Source organism: Balearica regulorum, chromosome 3, assembly GCF_011004875.1.
Source record: "Balearica regulorum gibbericeps isolate bBalReg1 chromosome 3, bBalReg1.pri, whole genome shotgun sequence".
NCBI classification, from domain to species: Eukaryota; Metazoa; Chordata; class Aves; order Gruiformes; family Gruidae; genus Balearica; species Balearica regulorum.
In genome coordinates this window covers 112223602-112247624 of record NC_046186.1, presented here as the reverse complement: position 1 = coordinate 112247624, position 24023 = coordinate 112223602, and the positions used below count along the sequence as shown (strand labels likewise).

At 48.1% G+C, this 24023-nt stretch overlaps 2 protein-coding genes across 2 annotated transcripts in view; one reads left to right on the top strand and one right to left on the bottom strand.

The window, feature by feature from the left end:
• MGME1 (mitochondrial genome maintenance exonuclease 1) overlaps positions 1 to 24023 on the top strand; it is a 215286-nt gene that overhangs the window by 37023 nt on the left and 154240 nt on the right. The gene's annotated exons all lie outside the window — the stretch shown is intronic.
• On the bottom strand, positions 14335 to 16775 carry LOC104636791 (cystatin-like). Its single transcript, XM_075749475.1, has 3 exons — positions 16477 to 16775; positions 15852 to 15965; positions 14335 to 14752 (listed from the first exon to the last, which is right to left on the bottom strand). The coding sequence occupies exons 1-3, from the start codon at positions 16747 to 16749 to the stop codon at positions 14675 to 14677; spliced, it is 465 nt and encodes a 154-aa protein (XP_075605590.1). The 5' UTR covers positions 16750 to 16775; the 3' UTR covers positions 14335 to 14674.

Here is a 24023-nt window from a genome sequence, read left to right as displayed (position 1 = left end):
CTTGCCCTGCAGGAGGGCCAGAAAAACCACAGCACCAAAGATCATATCCTTGGAAACATGGCATTCACAGCTGGAGTCACAGATTAATGCAGCCTAGCAGGGACCTCTGGAGACCTCTGGTCCCATGAAATGCTCAAAGCAGGGCCAGCTCAAGTTGCTCATGGACCTGCCTGGTCAAGTTTTGAACATCTCCAAGGATGGAGATCCCACAGCCTCTCTGTTGCACTGCTTGGCTATGGCAGTGCTTGGCTGACCTCACGGGGAAATCTTGTTTCAGTCTATGCCCACGCGCTCTCATCTTCCCACTATGCACTGCTGTGAGGAGCCCAGTACTGGGGATCTGCTCTTAGGTCCTCCTGTACCATCCCTTCTCCAGGCTGAACCTCACAGAGCAAGTGCTCCAGCCCAACCACCTCACCGATATGCATGACCTAGGGCCATATCATAGCACCACAGAAACACGCAGAAGACAAAAATCTTCCCCTGTGCAAAAAGGGGCAGGCTAGGATTCATCCTGCTCCATGAACATCACTGTGCATGCAATCCATTTTCTCCTGATTCATCCACCACCTCACTGTCCCAGTTACTCTGCAGCAGTGAGATTAATGTGGAATGAGTTTCCTCATAGGACCAGCCATTCATCTTTCCTTGGCAGCCCCCCAGCTCCTGCCAAAACATTTTGTTCAGGCCTGCAGGGATGGAAGTCTGGAAAGATTTTATTCCAGCTCCAGCGCAGCCCAGTAAATGTGATTTGTGCCATTGCTAGTAAAAGGCCACAAGCTTTCTACTGCCCTGACAGTGCAAGGTCTCAGGGAACACCTTGGCCCAAACTAATTTTGACTTCTTTTAGCTGTGACTCTAGATGCAAGGCCAGCTGCGTGCAAGGGCAATACCTGAGGTCCCAGTCCACAAACACAACCCACAGTGGTCAGAGAGTGGTCACTACTGGAGTGAGCATGTAAGAGCATGTGAGCAGGCAATGTTAAGAAAATATATAAAAGTAAACCCACCACTACTCTCAGGCTCCTCCATGCCAAGATCTCAGGATAAGTCACTGTGAACACCCAGTTTCTCCATGTGACTCGGACTGAAGTCCCAGTCGAAGGACCCAGAGTTGGAAGGGTGAATGTGACACCCACGAAAAGGGATAGGTACTGGGAAGATTTTCCATACGATGTTAACACTTTCATTGATGAGGCTTTTCTGATTGAGTTAGGGCAAAGTCCATTAATACAAGTAGAAATGCACTAATATTAAAAACTTTTTGTGATATTTGGGTTATTTGAGTTTTATGAAGGATTACAAATAAACATAGTTCAGGCAACACCGCATCCTTACAGGAGCGGTGGCAGGCAGGCAGGCAGGGAGAAAAAGTGGCACTACCATCCCTATTCTAACCTCTGCCAAATTTGAGTAAAAATCCCCCAAACCCCACTGCCTTCTTTTCCATCCCTCACAGCACAATGGCAGGGTCTGAGCTTTAGTCACCCATGGTGGCTGGGAGCATCCCAGTTTCCAAGAACAAATCCTCATGTAAGGCACCATCTGAAATCCCCCTCCAGATAATGTGTTATTTTAATACACAGAAGGCTGGGAAACCACTAGTACCTGTGTTGGGCTCTGCTGTGCAAGGCAAAGTCAAGAGCTTAGGAGAACCAAGTAACCAGAAACCATCCTTAGACATCCTTCATTCTCAGAACGATTTCTTTTTGGTGCAGTCTGGAGGTCTTTTACTCACTTTTTGTGGTACTTTATAATAATAAAAATAGAAAGTATCAGCAAAAATAACCTATGGTAACATTAAACTCATTAAGAGCAAAACAGATAATTCAAGTCAGGTTACTCTGAGATGAGCTCACATCATTAGTGAATTAAGCGTTGTCTCAGATCTCCAAACCCTCCAAGCAATGGCAGCACGTAATCAAATCCAAAAGGGGACAAAAAAACTCCATTCACTGCTCCAGTCTCCATCTTCAGACAGGCGTGAAAAGATGCTTTCCTCCTGCTCTGGCAGTGGCCCCAGCGTACAGCCTTGGCTTTGCCCAAGCATCAAGCCATGCGGGTCTTCAGCAAGAGAAGTCGCCCACGTCAGGCACAAAACAAACTCAGTTACTAAGCACAGAAACCAAAAGGTTTCCTTCAATCTCACTGTATTGTTTTCTCCTTAAATTGAAGAGTAAATAACATAATCGTCAGTCTATCTGCTCTTATTGAAGCTTTCTTTCCAAACCCAGTAACTTAGGATTGAGAGGCAGCTGATGACAAGACAACCCTCAGTATAAACTTTCAGCAGCTGTTTAATAGCTATTTCTCTTCCAGGAAAGTAATTGAGGAAGCCTTCCACCTCCCCGAGCAGGTGTTGAGGAGAGCAGGACCTTGCCGCAGAGCTGTCTCGAGACTCCAAAAATGCAAATACTTTTCCAACATGACCACGGCAGGGTTTGGAAGGCACATCCCGGCTCCCCCAGACACTGCCCTCGTAGCACCGCAGCCGGTGCTGTGTCGTGCTACCAAGACCCCCTTGTCTCAACATCTTGGTTCAGTCACATATCGCCTCATTAAATTCCAGCTGGCTGTTAGCAGAAAATGGGGAATTTACCTATGTCTGACCTGGGCACGGCCAGGACCATCCGAGCACTCCCAATTAATTTTTGCACCTTCACAACCTTTTGCATTTGATACAAGACCATTTGCAGTTTTCCGAGTCTCACCTCAAACAGGGGTCTGTCACCCTCACAGGGAAGAAATAAGCTCTTAATTGATGGCACAATATCCCACGAGCAAGAAAGCAAGCAGCAAGCAAACAAAAAATGATCCTGATTTTCATTTCTTCTGCACAATGATCCCAATTATACCATATATCACATCATTTGCATTGCCACAACACAGCCTTTTATATCTGCTTGAGTTGCAAGCCATTTAATCTCAGCCCATCTTTAAAAAAAGGCTTGTAGAAAACGAGATGCTTGTTTTATGCTAATGCAGTTAAGGGAGCTAATTTCAATTCTGAAGCCAAGATTTACGCAAGTTAATAGCCCGAGGGGTCCAGGAGCCAACTAGAGTAAGGGTCTTGTTGTTGTTCCATTTTAATAATCCATGGGACAATCCCAGGTATTTACATAAATTGAATCCTCTAGATCTCATCTAATTTTCAGGCAATAATTTCCTAGGGGGGAGGACATTTACCACTAATTACACTAAGAAGTGTGTATACGACTTTTGCTGGCTTTGCACGTGGCCCTGAAACGTGTTTGGGGCAGCACAAAGACAGTTTCCCACTTGGTGCTTATTTGCCAGGACTAAACGCCACTGGCATCAACAAGGGTGGATTCAGAGTCTGCAGAGTCAATGGTTTACTCCCCTTGCCTGCACAAGAAGCTGGTATTCAGCAGCTCCAGTATTTACAAGCAATACAGTGACATGTGTCAGCGGCTGTTCTTGGGAAAGCGATGCAAAGTTGTACAAAAGCATAATAGACTGCATTTCAATTAGGCCAGAGATCTGAAGAATCACTAAATTAATTTAAACTGTCATTAATATATTATAACTCCTGCAGTTTATTGATCATGCTGGATAAACATCCAGTTTCTGTCTCTTTTCTTCCAGCAACATATTGAAGAACAGCCAATTATTTCACCAACAGAAGGGAACATGTTCTTATGTAGAGCCTGGTTTTCCTGAGGAGCTAATCACAATGAGGTGTCCCTGGTGTAACATCTTTAGCAGAACTCAGGAACGTTCACAGCCCTTCGCCAGAAACGTTTATGTTGGTATCTGTACAAAATTTGTAATAGTTGCAAATTCAGTTTGTCAATCTTTGTGTTAGATCGCTTCTCTGAGCACCTGCCAGGTGTGAGGGTAGCAGAGGATCTGTGGTTGAGGATGCACGTATTTCAGTATCCCTGTTCTCACGCTTGCTTACACAGCCTCAGGACTTGTGCTTGCAGAGGCACGATCTAAGCTCTGCAACTATTTTTGTCACATCTGGGCTATCCAGCAAAACTCATTTTCTATTGCAAAATGAACAGAAATCACAAAGCAAAAAGAAATAACCAAATCCACATACAATCACTCAACAACTCAGCACCAAAAAATGAGTGCACAGGCCCCTCCACCACTGAGCAGCGGGGAGGCGCAGGACAAGGCATTTCCCTGCTCCATGTCCCACCTCCCTGTCTGATCCAGCCATGACATCAGCATACAGACGGCGGCTCATGGTACACAGCCCTTTGCTGTCACAGCCATAGGTGCTGCTGGAGCTGCTGGAGGATTTTTGGCGGAACAGGGAGGCCCTCTGTTTGCTCCTGGGCTGCTTCTGCAGTCTTAATGCATGCCAGAGGAGGAGTTTGCTGACTGCATTGGCATTTGATGTCCCTCAGATAAACCATGCCTCTGAACCAGCAAGCATGGCTGATCGCCTGCCTGGAACATAGGTGGGGAGATGCTTCCTCCTTGCTCCAGTCTGAGCTGATGAACAGGAATGTGCTCACACACGCTGTGCCTTTCCGAGGGCTGCTGCGTGCTGAGCTCCAGATTACACGCACAGAACAAGCTTTGGGGCGTATACAGTGTCAGCTGTGGAGGACAAGCACATTCATATCAGCATTCCTCAAAAGACAGGGAGAAAACTCAGAAGCACCAAAGACTCCAGAAGTATCTTACCTTGATCTCAAGGAACATGATAAATGCCCTTCCCCACCTAAGGGCAGATACGTGTGTTTTTGTCCTTTGCAGCTACACAAACAGCTTACTTATCCTCAGAAGCAGGACAAGAAGATGGGGTGAAATTAAAATAATCTCCTTCAGTTTAAGGACCACCTGGAAACAAGATGCTTGTAGCAGCTTTATTTGCTGGTGATGGAAATATCCAGGCAAACAGCGGCAAAAATAGGTGCTGATAGGTGAAGAGTGCCTGCTTGGGACATTTAGGATTTTGTGGACCTGACTGAAGTAGCATCAGTCCCTCTCATGCCCTTGTGATCAAAGCAAAATGCAGCTTCAGGCAGGCTGTATCAGACCTTCCTGCAGGAGGCACCTGGAAGGAGGTGACCACGTACCTGCTGGGATAAGGGAGAGAGTTGTGGCAGACACCTGGCTCTGCCTCACTTGTGCTAAAGATAAAAACCCAGCCTTCCTCCTGTCCGCAGCCCAGTCCTGCATCCCAGTCCTGCATCCCCTGTGAGATGGTGACCCCCTGTGGAAAGCTTTCAGGTTACACATCCAAGGCTGCAAGAGGTGAGAGCATTAGCTTGGCACCGGGGAAAGGAAGGGTGTCTGGGACCACTTCTCTCTACTAAAATTTATACATTCCCTCACTTTGCCCTGCTCCTCCCTGCTAAGCATGCCACATCACCTTTCTGAAGATCAGTGGAGACACAAGAGCAGGGAAGGACCACAGCACCACCTTCCACTCACTGCCCCATCTCATCTGGAGGCAATAGCCACCAAACAAGTCCCATCCCAGGCTCCATTCGGCAACCCCAGCAACCTGATGCCAAGCACATCAGAGCAATCACCAATGGGGAAAGTCACGTACAGCCCAGCCTGGGGGTTTGCAGTCAAGAGCAGCCCTCTGTTCCGGTCCCACTCTCCGAAAACGGAGTCTGGGGGTGTTTCCCCAAGGGTATGGGCAAAGGGAGCCTGTGCACTCCATCTCCCTGAAGCTGATCTCTTCAGAGCAGACAACTCTGCAAGTGAGATCTTGCCACGCTGCACCTGCGCGGGGGCCTTCTCACAGGCAGGATCCCACCCCAAAACAGGAGGAAGCACAGAGGGCCCTGCAGCCACAGTGCAGCGCGGAGCCCAGGCTGGACCACAAGAAGGAGTGAGTGGGGTTTCCTCCAGCCTGTGTGCAGCAGTGGTTCCTTTTTTATCTCTTCCGGTCCTGGGAGACACAAATGCAATGGTCAGACATCACCTGTCCTTCAGGAGGGCTTCTGAGACAGCATCTTACACAAGACAACACAGTTGCCCCAGGAAAATGTGGATGGTGATGATCAAACCCAGGAAAGAGCAACCCAAATGTCAGCAAAGTGACATTCTGGCCACATCTGCAGCTTGCAGGCTGGTTGCAGCCCCCATCACACAGCACATTCCCCAAGGGTAGATATTCCCTCAACACCTCAGTCACTTCACCTATAAAATAAAAATAAAGTTTTTAAAAAAAAGTAAAAATAAAAATAAAAAGCTTTCTTGCCTGTGTCAGTATTTCAGACCAAGGTCCGGTCTATACCTCTCTGCTGACTAAAGCAGGGTTTCTGCAGTGCCCTGCTCCCCTTACAGCAGGTACTTTGGCACCACATGAAGGTTTCAAAGGTGCCTGAGCAACCAAAGTGCTTAAAGGCATCACTCCAGGTGATGTACAGCCCCTCACATGACTAAACCCAAGATTCAATGAAAAGCTATCACCAAGAAACTCTCTGTGATTTCAGAGGGATTTGGGAGCCCATCTCAGTGTGAGATCCTTTGCTGTCTCCACTGCTGGTTCCAGGCACTGGAAGCCCCCGTGGACAGAAAGACATCCTGACACAGCTCTTGCGTCGTCTGCATGTGCTTTGGGCAGTGCCAGGGTGAAGGACCAGATGCCAGTTCCTCAGTTGCTCACTGGGTTCACTGACAGAAGTCATCCCTGGGACAGGTCCCTGCTCTCCAGCTGAGCCAGGTCAGCGCAGCCCCGCCGGCACCAGGATGGGAGAGGATGCTCACCGAGGTCACAGCCCTTTTGCGGGTCTCCTCTCAGCAGTGCCCAGAAAGCACCTCTGCTTTTAAGTGCTTGAAGGACAATTGAAGAGCTAAAGATTTCTCCAAACCCCTTTAAAAAATAAGAGGAAAAAAAAAACATTCAGGCTGGCATGCAGCTAGTAGCACAGGCCCAGAGGCAGGCTTATTTCTAAGCAGGTGACTTTGGCGCACGGTATTGCTTTAGACCAAAAATCGTCTTCTATGCCAGGCTCTGCCATGAGCATCACCCCCAGGATGGTCAAAGATGCTGGGGACCACATCCCTGAGCCACTGCTTTGCACCAGCCTGGTGCTCCCCATCCTGTTGCTCCCCATCCTGTCCCTGCACAGCACAGCAAGCGTTGGTCCTGACTGGAAGCTCTCCAGGTAGCCAACATCTGGGGAGGCAACGTCATCATCTTCCTTTCTCCCCTCCTAGCCCCAAACACAGTGAAGCACTGACTTTTCCCCTTCTGAGGACAAACAAGTTGTCATGGTTTTACCCCAGCCAGCAGCTGAGCACCACACAGCCGCTCGCTCGCTCCCCCCGCCCCATCGGGATGGGGGAGAGAATTGGAAAAGTTAAAGTGAGAAAACTCGTGGGTTGAGATAAAGAGAGTTTAATAGGCAAAGCAAAAGCCGTGCACACAAGCAAAGCAAGGAATTCATTCACCACTTCCCATGGGCAGCCAGGTGTTCAGCCATCCCCAGGAAAGCAGGGCTCCGTCACACGTGATGGTTCCTTGGGAAGACAAACACCATCACTCCGAACGCCACCCCCATCCCACCCCCACCCCCCCCTTCCCCCAAGCTCCTTATAAACTGAGCATGACGTCATATAGTATGGAATACCCCTTTGGTCAGTTTGGGTCAGCTGTCCTGTCTGTGTCTCCTCCCAACTTCTTGTGCACCCCCAGCCATCCTGCTGGCAGGGCAGTGCAAGAAGCAGAAAAGGCCTTGGCCCCGCGTAAGCACTGTTCAACAATAAGTCCATAGAACAAAGACATCTCTGTATTATCAATGCTGTTTCCAGCACAAATCCAAAACATAGCCCCATGCTAGCTACTGTGAAGAAAATTAACCCTCTCAGCTGAAACCAGGACACAGGTTAATTTCAGTGCACTCGGTGTAAAATGTGGTAGGTATCATCTGAAATGTGACCAAAACATCTCAGTCTGAGGCCAATGTTTAATTTCTCACTCACTACTCACTCCTCACTCTCACCACTTCCCAATTGAATTGGCTTTGTTGATAGCCAGAGGATGCAGGGGGTTTTCCAATTGTCAGCACCACAAACTCAACAAAGGGTCTGAAAACCCATCAGGCATTTTTCCTCCCGCCTTCCCCCCACTACTGGGGGAGACAAGCTCTGCGGTTGACATTGAGCCGATGATCTTTGTGATGAGGTTGAAAAAATTGTTTTACAGCAGCTGTGGCTCTTCCCTGGTGAATCCTACCTCACCAGACCCAAGCACAGACCATCCCTTTTTCCTCTGAGTCCTGCCCACACATCAGCCTGTCCTACAGTGTGCACAAACCACGCTGGATCCCCCCATGCAGCTCCAGGCCCAGTAGACCCCAATGATATCTGCTTCAGGGATTAAACATCTAGCTCTACCGTCATCCTATGCTACAGACTGGGTTTCTCTACAGCAGCTGCCTCCCCCAGTGAGTGCAGGCTTCGGGCTTTCTTTAGTTGCATTAGAGGTAGTAATCGAGGGGTCAAAATGAGACTTTTTGAGAGCTCTTGATTTGTACTGGACTGCTGAAAGTGTGTCTGTGCTCATTTTCCTCTAATATCTGAACTCAGTTGCTTCTTGCTTTCCCAGCACAAGCATCTGCAAGAAGCATTTGCTGTATTTGGGAAAAAGTAGTTTAAAACAGCACAGAGCACAAAGTGTCTTGCCAGTTCTCTGACTTCCTATCAAACTGTGAAATCCTGGAGCCAGTTTTGTTCAAAAGCCTCTGAGCAAGGCAACTGGGCAAAAAGCACATCAGAACTGTGGAAACATTACATTTCGTTATTCTCTCATCATTTTGCAGAATAAGTAATTTTCACTGAGCCACCTGGGGTGTGCAGGAGACAGACAAAGTGTCAGATTGAATAGGAAAAACATTTCCAACTATGTTATCTAGCTAACACAGAAAGCAGTGAAAAGAGGAAAAACAGATAATTAAAAATCTGTGGTCATCTTAACAAGTCCCATGAGTTTTAACAAGGGAAGGTCAGTGTAATTAGACAACCTACCCAGCTAAGCCATGCTCAGAGGTCCAAAGCTAATTTCATTTTATAGGCTGCTGCTCTTCTTGAGGGGAGTCTGTTCCTGAAGAGTTCCCAGATGTATCTTCTGGGACCGGCCCTGTGACCCCCCAAGTTCACCAAACCGCACCTCTGCACAACCAGAGCTCATACATTCAGCTTCACCTGAACAAGGTGCAATGTGTCATGCGAAGAGCATCTTTTCAAATGGCTCTGGTGCCCCCTTTCCTCCAGAGAAGACATGCTCAGAACTAGCGTGGCTGTGAAGTCGCCCAAAAAGCCTAGCCAAACTTTTCTCCAGCCTCTTCCTCATCATCATGGGTAGCTTTATCCAGCTTGGTTGGCCATCAACAAGCTCACTAATCGTGAAAGTCTCCTGATGCTCCTGTGCTCACTGTACTTTTGGCCTTTGGTACACAGAGGTAACAACTTCCCCGGGCAGCTGCTTAGGATGGGTTCTGGCACAGGTCATCTTGCACCTTAGTCAACCCAGAACTACAAGAGTGATGGAGCAAACAGCAGGCAAAGAGAGGTGCTCGCCAGCCCTGCAGCTGTTGCAACTGCTGTGTGATGGAGGGTGGCATTTCATTTTTCTCTCTGTCATGTAGCAATCTGCAGCCTGGCAGAACTCATCACTGTGGCAATTCAATCAGGAGACAACAGAGGGTTGAAGATGTTCAGAGAGAAGTGGTCCATGCTTCCCTCATCACTAGTGAGGGCAGAATGTCTCTGCACAGGAAGCCTTTGAGGGTGACAGCACTAACCTCACCTCCCACCCCATAATCAAATTTGGGCGATGTTGCTGGGAACAAGGAGGATTCAGACTTCACTGATGTTGATGCCACAGGTTTTAAGCTGCCCGTAGCCACTTCTGGCACTTGGAGATGATAACTTTTCTCCAGGGGTGTCAGGGCTTCCCTCTGTGGCCCCATAAGAAGGAAGAAAACCACTGCTCACCTGTACAGATGAGGGGACTTAACCTGGGACAAGGAGAAGGGGGATGCTTAGTGTAAACATCACTACTTCTCCTGAAACCTCTCTTTTCTTGCTAACTTTTATATTCAAGATGATACAAAATCAATTCCTGGCCAGGTCTGAGCCCTGGTTTCTTCTCCAGCTGACGGAAGTGCCCTTTGTGGCACCTGGACTCCACCGGAGGACAGAGAGGATCCTGCTGGGTTTGGCTTGTCTATGGGTTCATCTTGCAGCTGACTACATGCACACATTTACTTCAGAAGAGTCTGTTAGGGAGAAAGTTTCACTTTTCAGCACTCATATTGGTTCCTGTCTGCTCGGGTGATTTATTTTTTTTTTAATTGATACAATGTTTACACACCAAGAGTTTATTTTAATCTTCTTTTGTTTTTTTCCCGTCATTCTCCAGGTGAAGGGGGGAGGATGAAGTGATGTTGCAACACAGTGTCCCCTACAGACTGTTGCTGTGAACAGCCAGGATGCCTGTTGGCAAGAGCCACCTCCAGCGCTACCTGCCTGCAGACACAGGCCAGGAGATAAAGACGGGGGGAGATGCCTTCACTTGCTGATGATGGCCTCTGGCTAGAGCCAGACCACCCCAGGGTGCTTAAAAGAAAAGGGATGGAGATGGCATGACACATGGTATGATGTTTCTCAGCTGGTGGGGAAGAGGGGACAGCGTCTCCCAGCAAGGCACAGTACAACGAGGGCATAATGAGTCACTGGTGGGTTTTCTCCAGCTGGAAGCACAGAAAGGTTTCCCCATCGTCAGTCCTATGCACGCACATATCCGCACCCGCCTCCAGCAAGGTCAGAAATAGCACCCAGCACACACCCCAACACTCATGCAGCGGTTTATCATGGAGATGAGCGGCTGAGCTTCTCCTTTTCTTCCCTGTTGCAAAATCCTACAGTAGGAGCCAACCAGCTCACAGCAGTTGAGCAATGCCACCCTAACAACACAGGAGAGAGGATTTAGCAAGCGTCACCTCGAGACCCGCGTCCTGCCCCAGCATCCACCACCACACTGAGCCATGCCTCACGTCAGAGTGGAACAGCAGGGAGAGGCTCATGAAGGATTTGCAGTGCAGAGCAGCAGGTTGGCTGCTCCTCTCACTCAAGCCAGGCAGGCACCAAGAGGCCTCCTCACCCCTCCTTGCCAAGCCTGGGACCATGCAGTCTGCAAAGACCCAGGAACCTGCCCTCCCACCTTCTCACCAGCGGGCCACCACCAAAGCTGGGTGACAAGATTTGTGGAGGGACCCAGCACTGTCAGCAGTGACCAACTTAGGACACTTTCCTGCTCAACCCTGTGGAAATGATCTCCATATCACCATTGTGTCCTGAGAGGAAAGGGATCTGAAGTCTTACCTCTCTGGTGTCGTCATCAGGAGATAAAGCACCAAGATTCAAAATGGGATGTGGGTTTGATCAGTAAATTTGATCTCCTGAAGGATTCATACTACAGTGATTCTAAGGCATTGTATGTTAACAATGAATACAAACAACCTAGCATCTTCAAACACTCACTAGGAGGTCTCCATGCCTTAGGCTAAGCGATATTGTACAACCTGAGCACATGCACAGTGACAACAGCACTGGGTGGCCCAGCCCTGGGGCTGCAGCATGACCTGGATCCTCACATGATCATTTGCTTTCATAATTGCAGAAAATTGCAATTTAGGCTGTGTGCAGAGGGAAGTGTCCGTACTTGACAGCAGTGTTGATGATAGCTTCAAGGATCTCAGAAAGACCCTGCAGGAACATGTCCCAGGGAGCGGCACAAGGAGGGGATGAGGCGGAAGCCAAGGGGACCTCAGCACTGGGTCCCAAGGGGTCTCAGCATGGCTGGTAGAGCTGGGTGGGACAGGGATCCATCAACAGCCCCAGAAACAGCAAGGGGATGAACCAGGACCAGGGTTCCTCCAGGGAGCCTGGTCTGGAGCAGGAAAAGGGGCTGCAGACAAAGCTACAAGGCAGGTCCAAGGTCCATGGAGTAGCCAGGGCTGGAGACAAGGATATATCTAATGCAGCTCCGACAGGGACGGGGACCCAGGCTTAAGCTCAAATGAGGTCCTAGGCCACAGGCAGAGGAGGTGCGTGGGTGAGGGTCCCAGATAAGGTAAAAAAGCCAAAGGCAACCTGTACCCCATTACTCAACACTGTCTGGGCTCTTTAGTTCTCATGGTAAAAGCTGCTTTTTATCAGAGACTCTCACATATAAGATGCCCTTCAAAAAAGCCAGCTAGGCTGAATGCTGCCAGCCTGGTCAGGTGGGATCAATACTTCTGCTTGTTCACGCTAATAAGGACATAGTCCCGTTGTCTTCAACTGAGCACGCCATAGCTGTGGCACACTGGTAATGCCCACAGGCTCCAAAAACATTATGACTTTCACAGCCCTGTGTCTCAGCTGTGCTTTGCAGAGCTGGGAGCTACAAGTCCATGTCAGTATGGGTCTGCAGGTCCAGGCACTGTTAAGGAGAGCTACGCTTCTCAGCTGGTTGGCCCTAAATCTCTCCCTGAGACCCAGAGCCAGGAGAAAGCTTTGGGTACTGCTGCTGTAGCAGCAGTAAAGCTCTGACCCTCCCTACGTTTAAGGAAGCATGACCCCAGAATTGATCTGCCAGATGCAAACAAAGCATAACAAAAGACAACATGAAATAAGCACTTCCCTAGTCACTCATTCACATCTGTCACCAACATTTGAAAAAGCCAGGCGGCAAATGCAGCTAAAAATAAGAGCTCAGTGTCCAGCTGACAGAACTACCCAGCCAGCCAAGCAGAAAGACCTGCCAAGCAAAATGCTTTTGGCAGGGGAACTTCCACTAATGCTCTTAGCCTGTTGCAAATGCAAAATAACACAGCCCACAGTGGAAGGCACTTAAATTAGGTCAGCCTTTTTTTTTTTTTTTTTTTTTTTTTGCATTTGCTCCTAGTGGAGAGCACATAAAGACAACTGCCAAGGCCGACACTCAGCAGCTTGTGAGGATGGGATAATCTGTGCCATTCATTTGTGCCCTTAATCATTGACATTTCAACATGAAAATGCAATACCTTTGCATTCAGGAGCTCCTAACACCCAAACTCTAATTTTCTCTGGCACGGCCACTCTTTTTCCCACATGCTGTTTGGAGCTGCTGGCTGATAAACACAGCTAAAGTGGTGAAAATGCGTGGTTACGTCCATCTGCATCCTCATTTCTTGCCTAGTCTCCTTACTAGGAGACAAGTAAATTACCCATCCAGGTCTCAGGCTAAGAGGATAAAAGGGAAACAGGGTATAAACAGGCTGCAAAAACAGGGAATAAGCATGTACAAATGAAGGGAGTAGTTAGAAAAACAGCAAGTGAGGATACCTGAGTGGCTTTCACCAGGGTTTCCTCGGTCGGCAGGGCTACCGACCCAGTGACAGAGCAGATGGACACCTGCACAGTCACTAACCTGGCTGGCAAGAGAAACAAGCCATCTTTGTGCACAGTGCTCAGCAGGAATGGGGACAATGATAGTAGGGAAGCAGGGGTAATAATTCTTATCAGGTATGAGCACGTCCTGGATGGAGATCTTTAGTCTCAGGCGACCAGCTCATCTCCCTGACAATGTGAATCAAGACTTGGCCTCCTAAGAAGCTGTACTACTCATCAGAAGCTTGTTTACTGGTTAGTCACTCTTGTTTTGCCCTCCTTCACTACCTTTGAGCCCCCTCACGTCCAAGGATGTGGTTGTGTTAGCTCTCGTCAATGTATCTTGGATTTAAAGGGTTGCTTCTGGGGAACATCGACACTCCTACAACAAAGCCAAGATTTGAGGACAAGATCTATTTTCTGTAAAACTACACTGGCTGATGATGTTTCTCATCAGTTACCCACTTCACACCAATTACTAACTTTCCCACTGTTTTTACACTAGGCCATCCTCAGGTTAAGTAGGTTATGGGTATCAGGGTCACCTGTCCCTTCTAATGCAGGCACACTATTCCCCACTTCCCTGCAATACAAATTCATCACAGTTTAATAAGGAACATCTCAGCCTGTTCTTGGGTGCTAATCCTCCCTGCCTGATGACCACAACCTTAGTGCAAGCTTTGGTTAATCTTAGCAAGGTCAAGTGTTCCATACCGTAGTATTTTGTTTTCAAAAGCACTGTTTCTTCAGTCAAAACAGCTAAGGATGGCCATCTCGTAACTCAAAACCAGGGACCAAGTTCAGGGGGGGGAATGACAGGATGGGGATGGCACATGACATGGTTTATCTCCTCTGTGATCGGGACCCCACACTCCTCCCCCCATTCTTTGGGCATGATAGACCAGGTCACAAATAAAAGAAAACCCTCCCTCCGAGGCAGCAAAAGCTCAAAGAAAAACCACACATCACAACAATCAGTAATTAAGTTTTTATGTTTACAGTAGTTAGTTAACAAGGATACCAAGGTAGGTTGTTTTTTTTTTAATAATCAGAATTCTGATATGGAGTTCCTTTATTGGGAAAGATGTAGGAAGACCAAAACAGTTGCCCTAACATGTAATTACAAAGAAAAACAAAGTTGAAATCATACTGTGCTTTAAGGGAAGTTACATAGTTTAACTTGCATAGCACAAACATACATAAGTAGTGGAGTTAAGAGGCATTGATAAAGCCCATCTCAATTTGTGTTATTGCTTTTGGTTTTTTCCTTTTAGATCTGAGCAACTGGCTGCTGGTCTCTGCAGAAACCAAGGTAGGCTTACTGGCACCTACTGCTCAGTAGTCTAATTTGGTTTAGCCAAGGAACAGTGTACACTACGAAGTTGCAAATGGTGTGCTAAGGAGAGAAAGAAAAAAACAGTTATCAGATTAAGAGCATAAACAGTGTCATTAACCATTGTTCTACACTGATTTACTACATCACATGATCCAGAATGTACATCACTTCCATGACTCTAGATTTGGACTCTCCTGACAAGCATTCTGGAACAGGACTCTTGTTAGCGCTTGTTCAGGATGAATCATGTCTCTCCAACACTAGCAGAGAAACTGAGCAGTCAGCACTTCTGAAGATCAGGTTCCCTCTTTTACCCGGTCACACACAGGAAAGCTTTCAGCATAGGTAATATTCCAAGCTCTCAGGCACAGGTAAGCACACCTGTGCAGCTAATCCATATGTGCAAGTGTCAAACTATTGCAGCTGTTGTAATGGTAGACACAAGCTTCTAGCTAGGTGCTTAATGGATTGCTTGTGTGCAGTTGCACTTCTCATACATGCAGGCAGAAAGGGCATGTACACAGAGCAGCTAAGTCTATTACTGTAATTAAGACAAGTAATGAAGTACTACAGAAGAATTAGACTGAGGCCAGATCAAGGCAGATGTATTCAGCACTCATCTGAAAAGCTAAAGCACTCCTTAAAGAGCACAGCTATTAGACAAAACTCCTGTGTGATAGCTTGGTGGGCACAGAGGATAGGAGGGATCTGTCTCTTGGGATCAGTGCTTAGCCTAAAGCACTATTCACAGTAATCAAGTCCCCCAGGGAAGTGTGTCATGTCAAACATGTTTACATCACCATGGGACAAGAGGAATTGTATGGGGACTCAGGACACTGGATTGAGAGCCAGGAGACCTGCAGGCTTGGCAGTTTCCTCCACATATTCTTAAGACCCAGACCACAAGCACTTTTTAACAGGACTAAGGCACACAGTGCTCCATGCACTACAGCCTCAGATCCCCACTTACAAAACAGGCTAAAAGGCCCTGCCTTCTGTCACCATCATCCAGCAAGACAAGTTTTGCAAGGGCAGTATCTTGTTAAGCGTAAAGGCATGAGGTCTCTGATCATGGCAGGGGCAAACTGACGACACTGCCCATATCTCTCTGTACTGAGTTGGAAACCCAGGGGCCAGCACACTGCGGTCTGGAGCTTACCTTAGCCATCTGCGGTGCATCATGGAAAGCACAGCTCTGGAGATCAGCTGCTGGCTTTGGGCAAGTTGTCCGGCCAATCTCAACTTCCATTATGTACTTAACTCCAGACACAATCTGCAGCAAAACAAGTGGGCAGAAACAGCTTTATTTGCAGCACATTCAGAAGGGCTCTGAGAGAAGCCTAGCAGAAAGCCAGACCATTTTCTGGTTACATGATGGAAAACAGACTCCAGAAATCTAGAGGGGATTGCATGTGGCAACCTCATCAGAAGAGGCACTTGGTTCCCTTTCAAAAACAGGAAACAAAGTCCCAGTAAACAAGCCTCACAGTGCAGCTTCCTTAGACAGTAAACAGAGACATGTATTAACTCATCAACAGTGTAAGTTACCAGCTTTTTCAACAACACACAGCACATTCAGATTGTCAAGACCCAAACTATAAAAAAAGTTTTTTATTCACCTTCTATGGAAAAAAACAGTTTGAACAACCCCTCAAGCCTGAGGCCTGCTCTTTCTCCAAAGAAACACCACACAGCCCCTTTCCAGCCGCTCCCCAGAGGTGCCAGGGCTGACCCTAAACCCACCACCCCCGAGCCGGTGCCCAGCCAGCCGCCCTGGCACCCACCTGCCTCTTGGCGCTGATGATCCGCACCACACGGCTGGAGTACATATCGTTGCTGGCCTTGTTGTACTCCGCCATGGCAAAATGCAGGGCCTGCTGCAGACCTTCATCGTTGCCGGCGTCGCCGATTTCCACCGGGGCCCCCAGGAGCCGCGGGCGGTCCTCGACACCCAGCACGGCGCCAGCGAACACCAGTGCCACGGCCAGCAGCGTCACGCAGACCTGCACCCCCGCCATAGCTGCGCAATCTACTGCTCGCTCGGCCGTCGCCGCCATTTTAAGGCTGGTGGGGCGGGGCGGGCCGCGGTCCAAAATACACCGCCCCATCCCGCCCCCTCCCTCCGACACGGAGCCTCTGGCAGTGGGGGCCGCTCAGCAGGAGTGGACCGTAGGGATGGACACTGACAGCCTTTAGGGCCCAGACCTGAGGGGCAGCCCGAGGGCCAGGCTGGGCTGCCTCACACAAGGCTTCCCCGTGAGGGGACTCGGGGTGCTCTGGGACAGGCTTTATAGTTGGGCAGGGTGCCTGTGCAGAAGGTCCCTGCTGAAGTCCCTGCTGCTCTCTTTTCTCTTCAGAAAGGCCAGCACTGTGAGGAGGAGAGGGTTTCAGTAACCCCTGAAATCTCTGCGCTGAGGAAAGGCCTTTGCCCTGAAGCCATCTTTGCTTGTGGAAGCACACCCTGTGTCCCTTGTCCCTCGGGGAGGGACAGGTGGTAGGTGAGGACATGGTACTGGCACTGCCTGCCCACAGACCTCCACAGGGGTACGGGTGGAGGAGGATGTTTTCCTGCATGGATCCGGGAAGTTGGAGACTTTTTCCAGGCTCTGCCTCCTCATGGGTTATTCTAGCACTTATTTCCCTCTACTGTGGAGGGAAAATAAAAACCACAGAGCATTTTAAGCTACAAATGTGGCTCCCGGCACAAAACACCATGTGTCATTTCCTATGTCTGCCTCCACAGCATCGGTGTTACCTCATCTACCCTAATTGCTTCACTGAAGGCCAGAGGGGCATCTGTGGCAGGGGTGGCTTCCCACACAGATCCCTTGACTTCCAGTCACCTCTCATAACCACAAGCCCATCTCACCCATCCCAACAGGAATTCTAACTTTGGAAAGACAGGACCTAATATAGCATGAGGGCGCTAGCTCAAGTGAGATGTAGGGCCTCTTGGAATTGTTAGGTTAAGTGAAGGTGATATTTTCCACCTGAATATCCTCATAATGAAAAGAAAAGAGCTTGTGCGCTGACTGGAAAGGCTGCCTGCACGCTAGCAATATCCAGCATAAGAGTTATCACTGGAAAAATCCCCGCAGCTGGCATCAAGCTGTGCAACTAATTCAACAGTGACAGGGTGTTAGGGTAGTTTCTACAGCTAGAGAAAGGCACAAGCACCACCAAAAGCACCAGAGAGGGGACCGAGAGGTCGGGTACTGGGATGTGAGCCAGAGCTGTTAGCGGCTGCAGAGTCTGTCTCCATTTATCTTTTCCCTAACTGGCCTTGGATCCAGAGTGGATCAGTTTAAAACTCAAGGTTAGAGCTCACCTAAGTGTCCTTAGAGGCAAAGGCTCTCTTTTGCACCATCAGTGACTGCTGCCAACAGGAATGGCCGGCTCTGGCCTAAATCAGTCACTGCACCTCCAATGTACCTACCTGGTCTCCTCCCACGATGCTGTGCTGACCCTGCCAACTCAGGCCTCCATCAAGCAGTGCCCCGGCTCCCGGCCGCTGGAGATGCCCAACCAGCCACACGCAGCACATGCAGGGATCTGTTCCTTCACTACTGCACAAGGGAAGCACCACGAGAAGGAACACCAGTGCATTTGGGATTCAGGGAGCTTTGACCTTGCAGGCAAACAAGCAAGCAAAGTCTTAGCCCTGCTTGGGTCACCTCATTGGAGTTAAGGTATCCAGTGTGGCTTAACTCATGCCAGCAGGCAGTAAGTCAGCTCTCGCTACAGTCCTGGTGATCTCATGGTTATTTCTGCAAGCGGACAATGTGCGAGGTACAGGACGACACAGCTGCATTCCCTCTCGCCTCTGCTTTGATGCCACAGCCTGCCCGTTCAGCCAGCCCTGTTCTGCCTGCAGCCCTCACCCAGGGTTTCAGTTTCTTCTCACATGCCAGTCTGTTGCTGGCCCAATGAATAAATGATGCCACAAAGCCACTCCAGCAGAAAAGACTGAGGAAGCAGAGCAGACTTGCTTCAGTAATGAGAGGGGTGGTGACACCTTTTGCAAGGAGACGGTTCATCCTCCTCCTCAGGCAGATCATCCTCTCCAAGACAGGAACCATCTTGCCCCCAGAGAGGCAACAGCCTGGGCACAGATGTGGAGAAGTTTCTGTCTTAAGTTTTATGAAGCAGAACCTTCAGCTTGGGTTTCTTCTCTCCCTGGGAAATGCCCTATGTACTGGCTCCTCACAGGTGGGGAAATGTCTCTGTGGAGTTTCAATGAGAAGTTACCTCCTCATCAAACCACTGCCTACAGCTTCCCCAAGCTGCAGCTGAGGCAAAGGAATATTTTCCAAGGAATAATTCCCAATCTCTTCCCACTCACTGCAGCCAGGCTTTCTAGAAACGTGCTCTGCCCTCCTGCTCACACCACCAACTTTTGAACCTAGAAGCAAAGCTTACCTTCAGTTTGAGAGAGGGGGAAAGGTCTCAAACCGGTGAGACCGGTCACCGCGGTCACCGCATGGCGGGGGAGACCCATCCCATTGTCAGCAGCAGCAGTGCCCAGTCTGACACACCCTGCTTTTAAAAAAAAAAAAAAAAAGTGCACTGGGCATTTTGGCATTGTATCACTGTGATACTTAAGGTCACTGATGATCCCCACTTAGAGTTTCCTCTCCAGGTACAAGTCAACCCAAAAGAGTCTGCGGGATAGGTCTGTACCTAGGTCCGTGCAATGCCAAGCACAACTACAGGCTGGGCAGAGAATGGATTGAGAGCAGCCCTGAGGAGAAGGACTTGGGAGTGTTGACTGATGAAAAGCTCAACATGACCCAGCAATGTGCGCTGGCAGCCCAGAAGGCCAACCGCATCCAGGGCTGCATCAAAAACAGTGCGACCAGCAGGTCAAGGGAGGTGATTCTCCCCCTCTACTCTGCTCTTGTGAGACCCCACCTGGAGTCCAGCTCTGGGGTCCCCAGTACAAGAAAGCATGGAGCTGTTGGAGCGAGTCCAGGGTAGGGCCACAAAGATGATCAGAGCGCTGGAACACCTCTGCTATGAAGACAGGCTGAGAGAGTTGGGGTTGTTCAGCCTGGAGAAGAGAAGGCTCCAGGGAGACCTTGTAGCAGCTTTCCAGTACCTAAAAGGGGCCTACAAGAAATCTGGAGAGGGACTTCTTACAAGGACATGTAGTGATAGGACAAGGGGAAATGGCTTTAAGCTGAAGGAGGGTACATTTATATTAGATATTAGGAAGAAATTCTTTACTGTGAGGGTGGCGAGGCACTGGAACAGATTGCCCAGAGAGGTTGTGGATGCCCCATCCCTGGAAGTGTTGAAGGCCAAGTTGGATGGGGCTTTGGGCAGCCTGGTCTAGTGGAGGGTGTCCCTGCCCATGGCAGGGGGGTTGGAACTAGATGGGCTTTGAGGTCCCTTCCAACCCAAACCATTCTATTATTCTATGATTTGCAGCTCAGAAGTCAGCTTTGCCCCTTTCTGCCGAGTGAGTTAGCCAGGTGCCAGAGGTCCTGAGCACTGATGGTCCTCAAGCATCAATATCAAAATTCCCTGTTCTCTCCTCTGGTCCTTCGGTATTCCTGCTCCCTCCCACGGAAAACAGAGACATATCTGGAGACCTGGTGGATGCCTGACAGCTTTTTTAAATGTCTGAAAGGAGTTGCACATTGGTCAATGTCATGTTGTCCTCTTCCTTAGTCATCAACACTTCACTCAGTTGAGCACACATAACTTCAGAAAGCAGAGCTGCTCTGTGCTCAGCAGTGTCAGACCCTGGAGTTTCTTTGGTGCTAGGATTTCTCTTTGTCTTTCCTACCAGATGCACCAACATTTATTCTGCAAAAGGAGGGCTGACAGAGTCCCATTTTGACACAGTTCATGCCTCACTCTGCTGTGCAGATTGGCTGCAAAGGGAAACTTGCCCTTTGGAGTTCCTGGTTCTCCAGCCTGGGCGGTGCCAGACGGACCCCGCAGATCCACGAGAACAGAAGCAAACTGCATTTGTTGACTATTGCCAGTTCAAAATCAGGACTTGAACCAAAGCAATTTTGAGGAAAAAAAAAAGGCTTGGCAAAAGAATAATGTTCTACAATCAATGAATAAAGTGGACCTGGTTCATGAAACAAAACTGCATTCTGTCATTTTGTTTCTGAAGGGCACAACTATTTTTCTCTATATCAGAGGTGTTTTTTTTTAAAAAAATATAAATAAAACAGAAATTCTCAAATAACCAGATGACCAAAGGAACTGGAAATTTAAGGAACATACCAAGCAGCAGGGGACTCATGATAACATTGCAAAAGTTTGTAATACTATGTGCTATCAGTATAGCCAGAAAATAGAGTTTTAGTATCTTCTTACACAATTGGTTCAACAGCATTTGTGCAACATCCAATATATTTTAATCTACCTTTTTGTCTATGTTTCAGTTTCACTCAGGACTGGTGACTTTTTGTGTTACCAGGCATACTCGTTTCTCCAGATGACTGCTACATTCCTTGCCCTTGCTGTTGACATCGCTCATCTCTCTTTTAACATCCAAAGGACCACTTACAGATGTCTCTACTCGGTAGCTAACTGAAAAGTTCCGGAATACAGTGGCATGCCTTTAAAAGTACAATTAGACAAGGATGTTTGAAAAATCAGCTAGTCCTTTAATCAAGAACAACAGTTTCTACACAGAGCTGAACTCTGAATGACCCTCAAGAGAGAGTAATTACTGCGATAGAGGCAGGAACAATGGGGAGAGCATGGTTTGAACACTAAACATCTGTTTTCAGTTTCTCTTAACTGAGGGACAGCAGGCCAAATCTACACTGAGGTCAGTGCTTTGCATCCTGCTAAGTGAATCTAGAGCAGCGACGGGTGCGGTGCTGACGTGGTTCCCCCTTCTCCTCCCACTGCACTGTGTAACAAACACAAGGTGATGGAGTAACTAACACAAGGTGATGTAAGGGAGACGTTTCGTAAAAGAATCACTTTCGAAGGCTGAAAGTCTCTTGAGCAAGATAGTCAGCAGTTTATGAGATGGGGCTGAGAGTGATTCAATACCAAAGACAAAGCCATTTCACTGCTGTTGAAGGGTGCCCTCTGCTTATGGAAATGAACCCATCCCATACCAGTTTATATTCACTGATGGTGGGAGAAGTAGGCAGACTCTGCCTTCCTTCTAGATTCAAGGCCACCTCTGTCCACTCCCTGCTCTAGCATTCAGAGGCATTTTTTTTTCAGGAGAGGAATGGAGGCAATGCCGTGACTTGTCCACAGAAGGAAAATCAGGGCCCTACCTTCACTCTCAGCTTCAAAAAGGGGGTCTCTGAAATCTAGGCAGCTGATTTGAAAGCCCCCAGCAAACCAGGACCATGGCCACATCTCTTCTGCATGTACAAACACCTTCACATGCTGGCAAGCTCTCGCCACAAGCAGCCAGGGGTGGCTTTTCTGGGTAGACTGCAAGGTGATTCTTCACCTGAAAAACACTATGTGCCAGGACAGGCTTCAAAAGCAACAAAGGGCTGCTCTGAGCATATTTCGGTCCTGGCAGTACAACCAGATTAGTAAAGACCCTCCCTCCAGTCCCTCTGAGACACAGCCATGCTTCCTTTGCTCTTCGCAGTATCCTGGAGGGAGCTAATGACTGTCTACTTTAAATAAGCTTAGCACTTAGGGCCGAGTGCACCTTTGAGGCAATTCAGTGGGAACAGAGCTAATTAATAGGAAACATTGGCCCTTGACCTAGGTGTTGAGCTCTCTTGCAAGCTTAGCTCTAGATATCTTGGGAAGAGAAAAATTTTAAAAAAACCAAACAAAACCAACAAAAAACCCAACAGGAAGCAAGTGTGAGTAGCACTGAGCCCTGTTCAGTCACTGGCAGTCACTTTTAGAAATTAAATGTCAACAGCTCTCAGGACTGATCTCAGTAAGGTCAACAATTATCACCATAGCGATTGCTATGAGATGGAGGTGAGGTGGAGGGAGCTACCCATCTCTCTCTGCTGAGTCCCATGCTGCTTACTTCACTTGTGGGAAGACAGCATCAGTGGATTCGAATGCCTTTCCCTTACGCCAATGCAGAAGATAATCTGCCTCTAAGAAATGGGTATTCACATACAAACATCTGCTTTAGTAATTACTGATGTTAATCTGCCTTTGTGCCCACAAGGGAAGGCATTATTGTTTTACAGGCAAGCAGTAAATAAAGTAATTGCCAGCAGAAAAGCTGCATTTCAAATAACTGCAAGCAATCAGTTATGGTCAGATTGTGCAACTGAAGCAATGAAGCCACGATATTGATAGTGAATGCTCATTTAAGTGAAGTACTGGTGCACTTGGGATGCTAGCAAAAAAAGCCCCTACACCAGCATCCTTTTTTACCCTGAGAAATATAAGTGTTGGCACAGCAATAGCATATATTCAAAATTATCGCCAGAGATTTTATGCAATCTGGTGCCTTTGACTGCTGCATTAGCTTGTATTTACTAAGAATAATTCAGCCATTCCCTTTTCTTCTGTATTCTTCTTCTTATGCCCTTGTTCGCCTCAGCCTGCAGGAGAAATAGCTTTACTGTTTAAGATTTGTATTCATTAGTTCTTACCAGATGTTTTTTCTTCCCTAGGAATTGTTTGGTTCAGAGCTGACAAGAAAATTAATTCTGTCCTTGGTCTCCAATCCAATCAGAAGCACAAAGTGCATGTTTAAGCTTAGCTTCTGAAGAATACCAGTGACTTCACACAGCTAAAAATAAGTCTAAAATAAAGTGTATGTTTGTGTGCTGTGCTGCTGGGGTACTGTCCATTCCCATGTCTTCCAGCAGCAAGCTCTAAAGTTGGCGTGAAATGGTCAGATGCTTCAACAGAAGTTTGCTCAATGTAGAAGAAAGGCCAGGCCATAAAGAAGTATTTCTTCCAAGTTTGGGCCACGGTCTGCACACAGCAGAGAAACAAAGTGTAGCAGAGAAGCCTGCAAAGGCTAGAGCTCATGCTCTGAGGCTTCACAGGTCCCAGGAAGCCCAAAGGGGAAAGAGTTTCCTTTACAGTACCTCTGTGCAGAGCCATCCCAAGCTCCCCAGGAGAAGGTGGTTCACTAGCCACACCACTTTTGTCCTCTCTATAAATCTAATCACTCCTGTTCTCCCTTGACAACAGCTCATAGCTGTAACTTCACTACTGCCAAGTCCAAGGGCTTTAGGACATAGGACAAATGTGGGTGTTTACTAAGCATATCACCCCTGGACTATACATATACACATTTATGATGAAGGCCCTTTGTGGGGAGCAAGACTACAAATCCCTAATGCTTGCAAGAAGCCACAATTAAAGGTCCATTCAGAACCTCAAGTTTTTGTCGGTTGAAGTG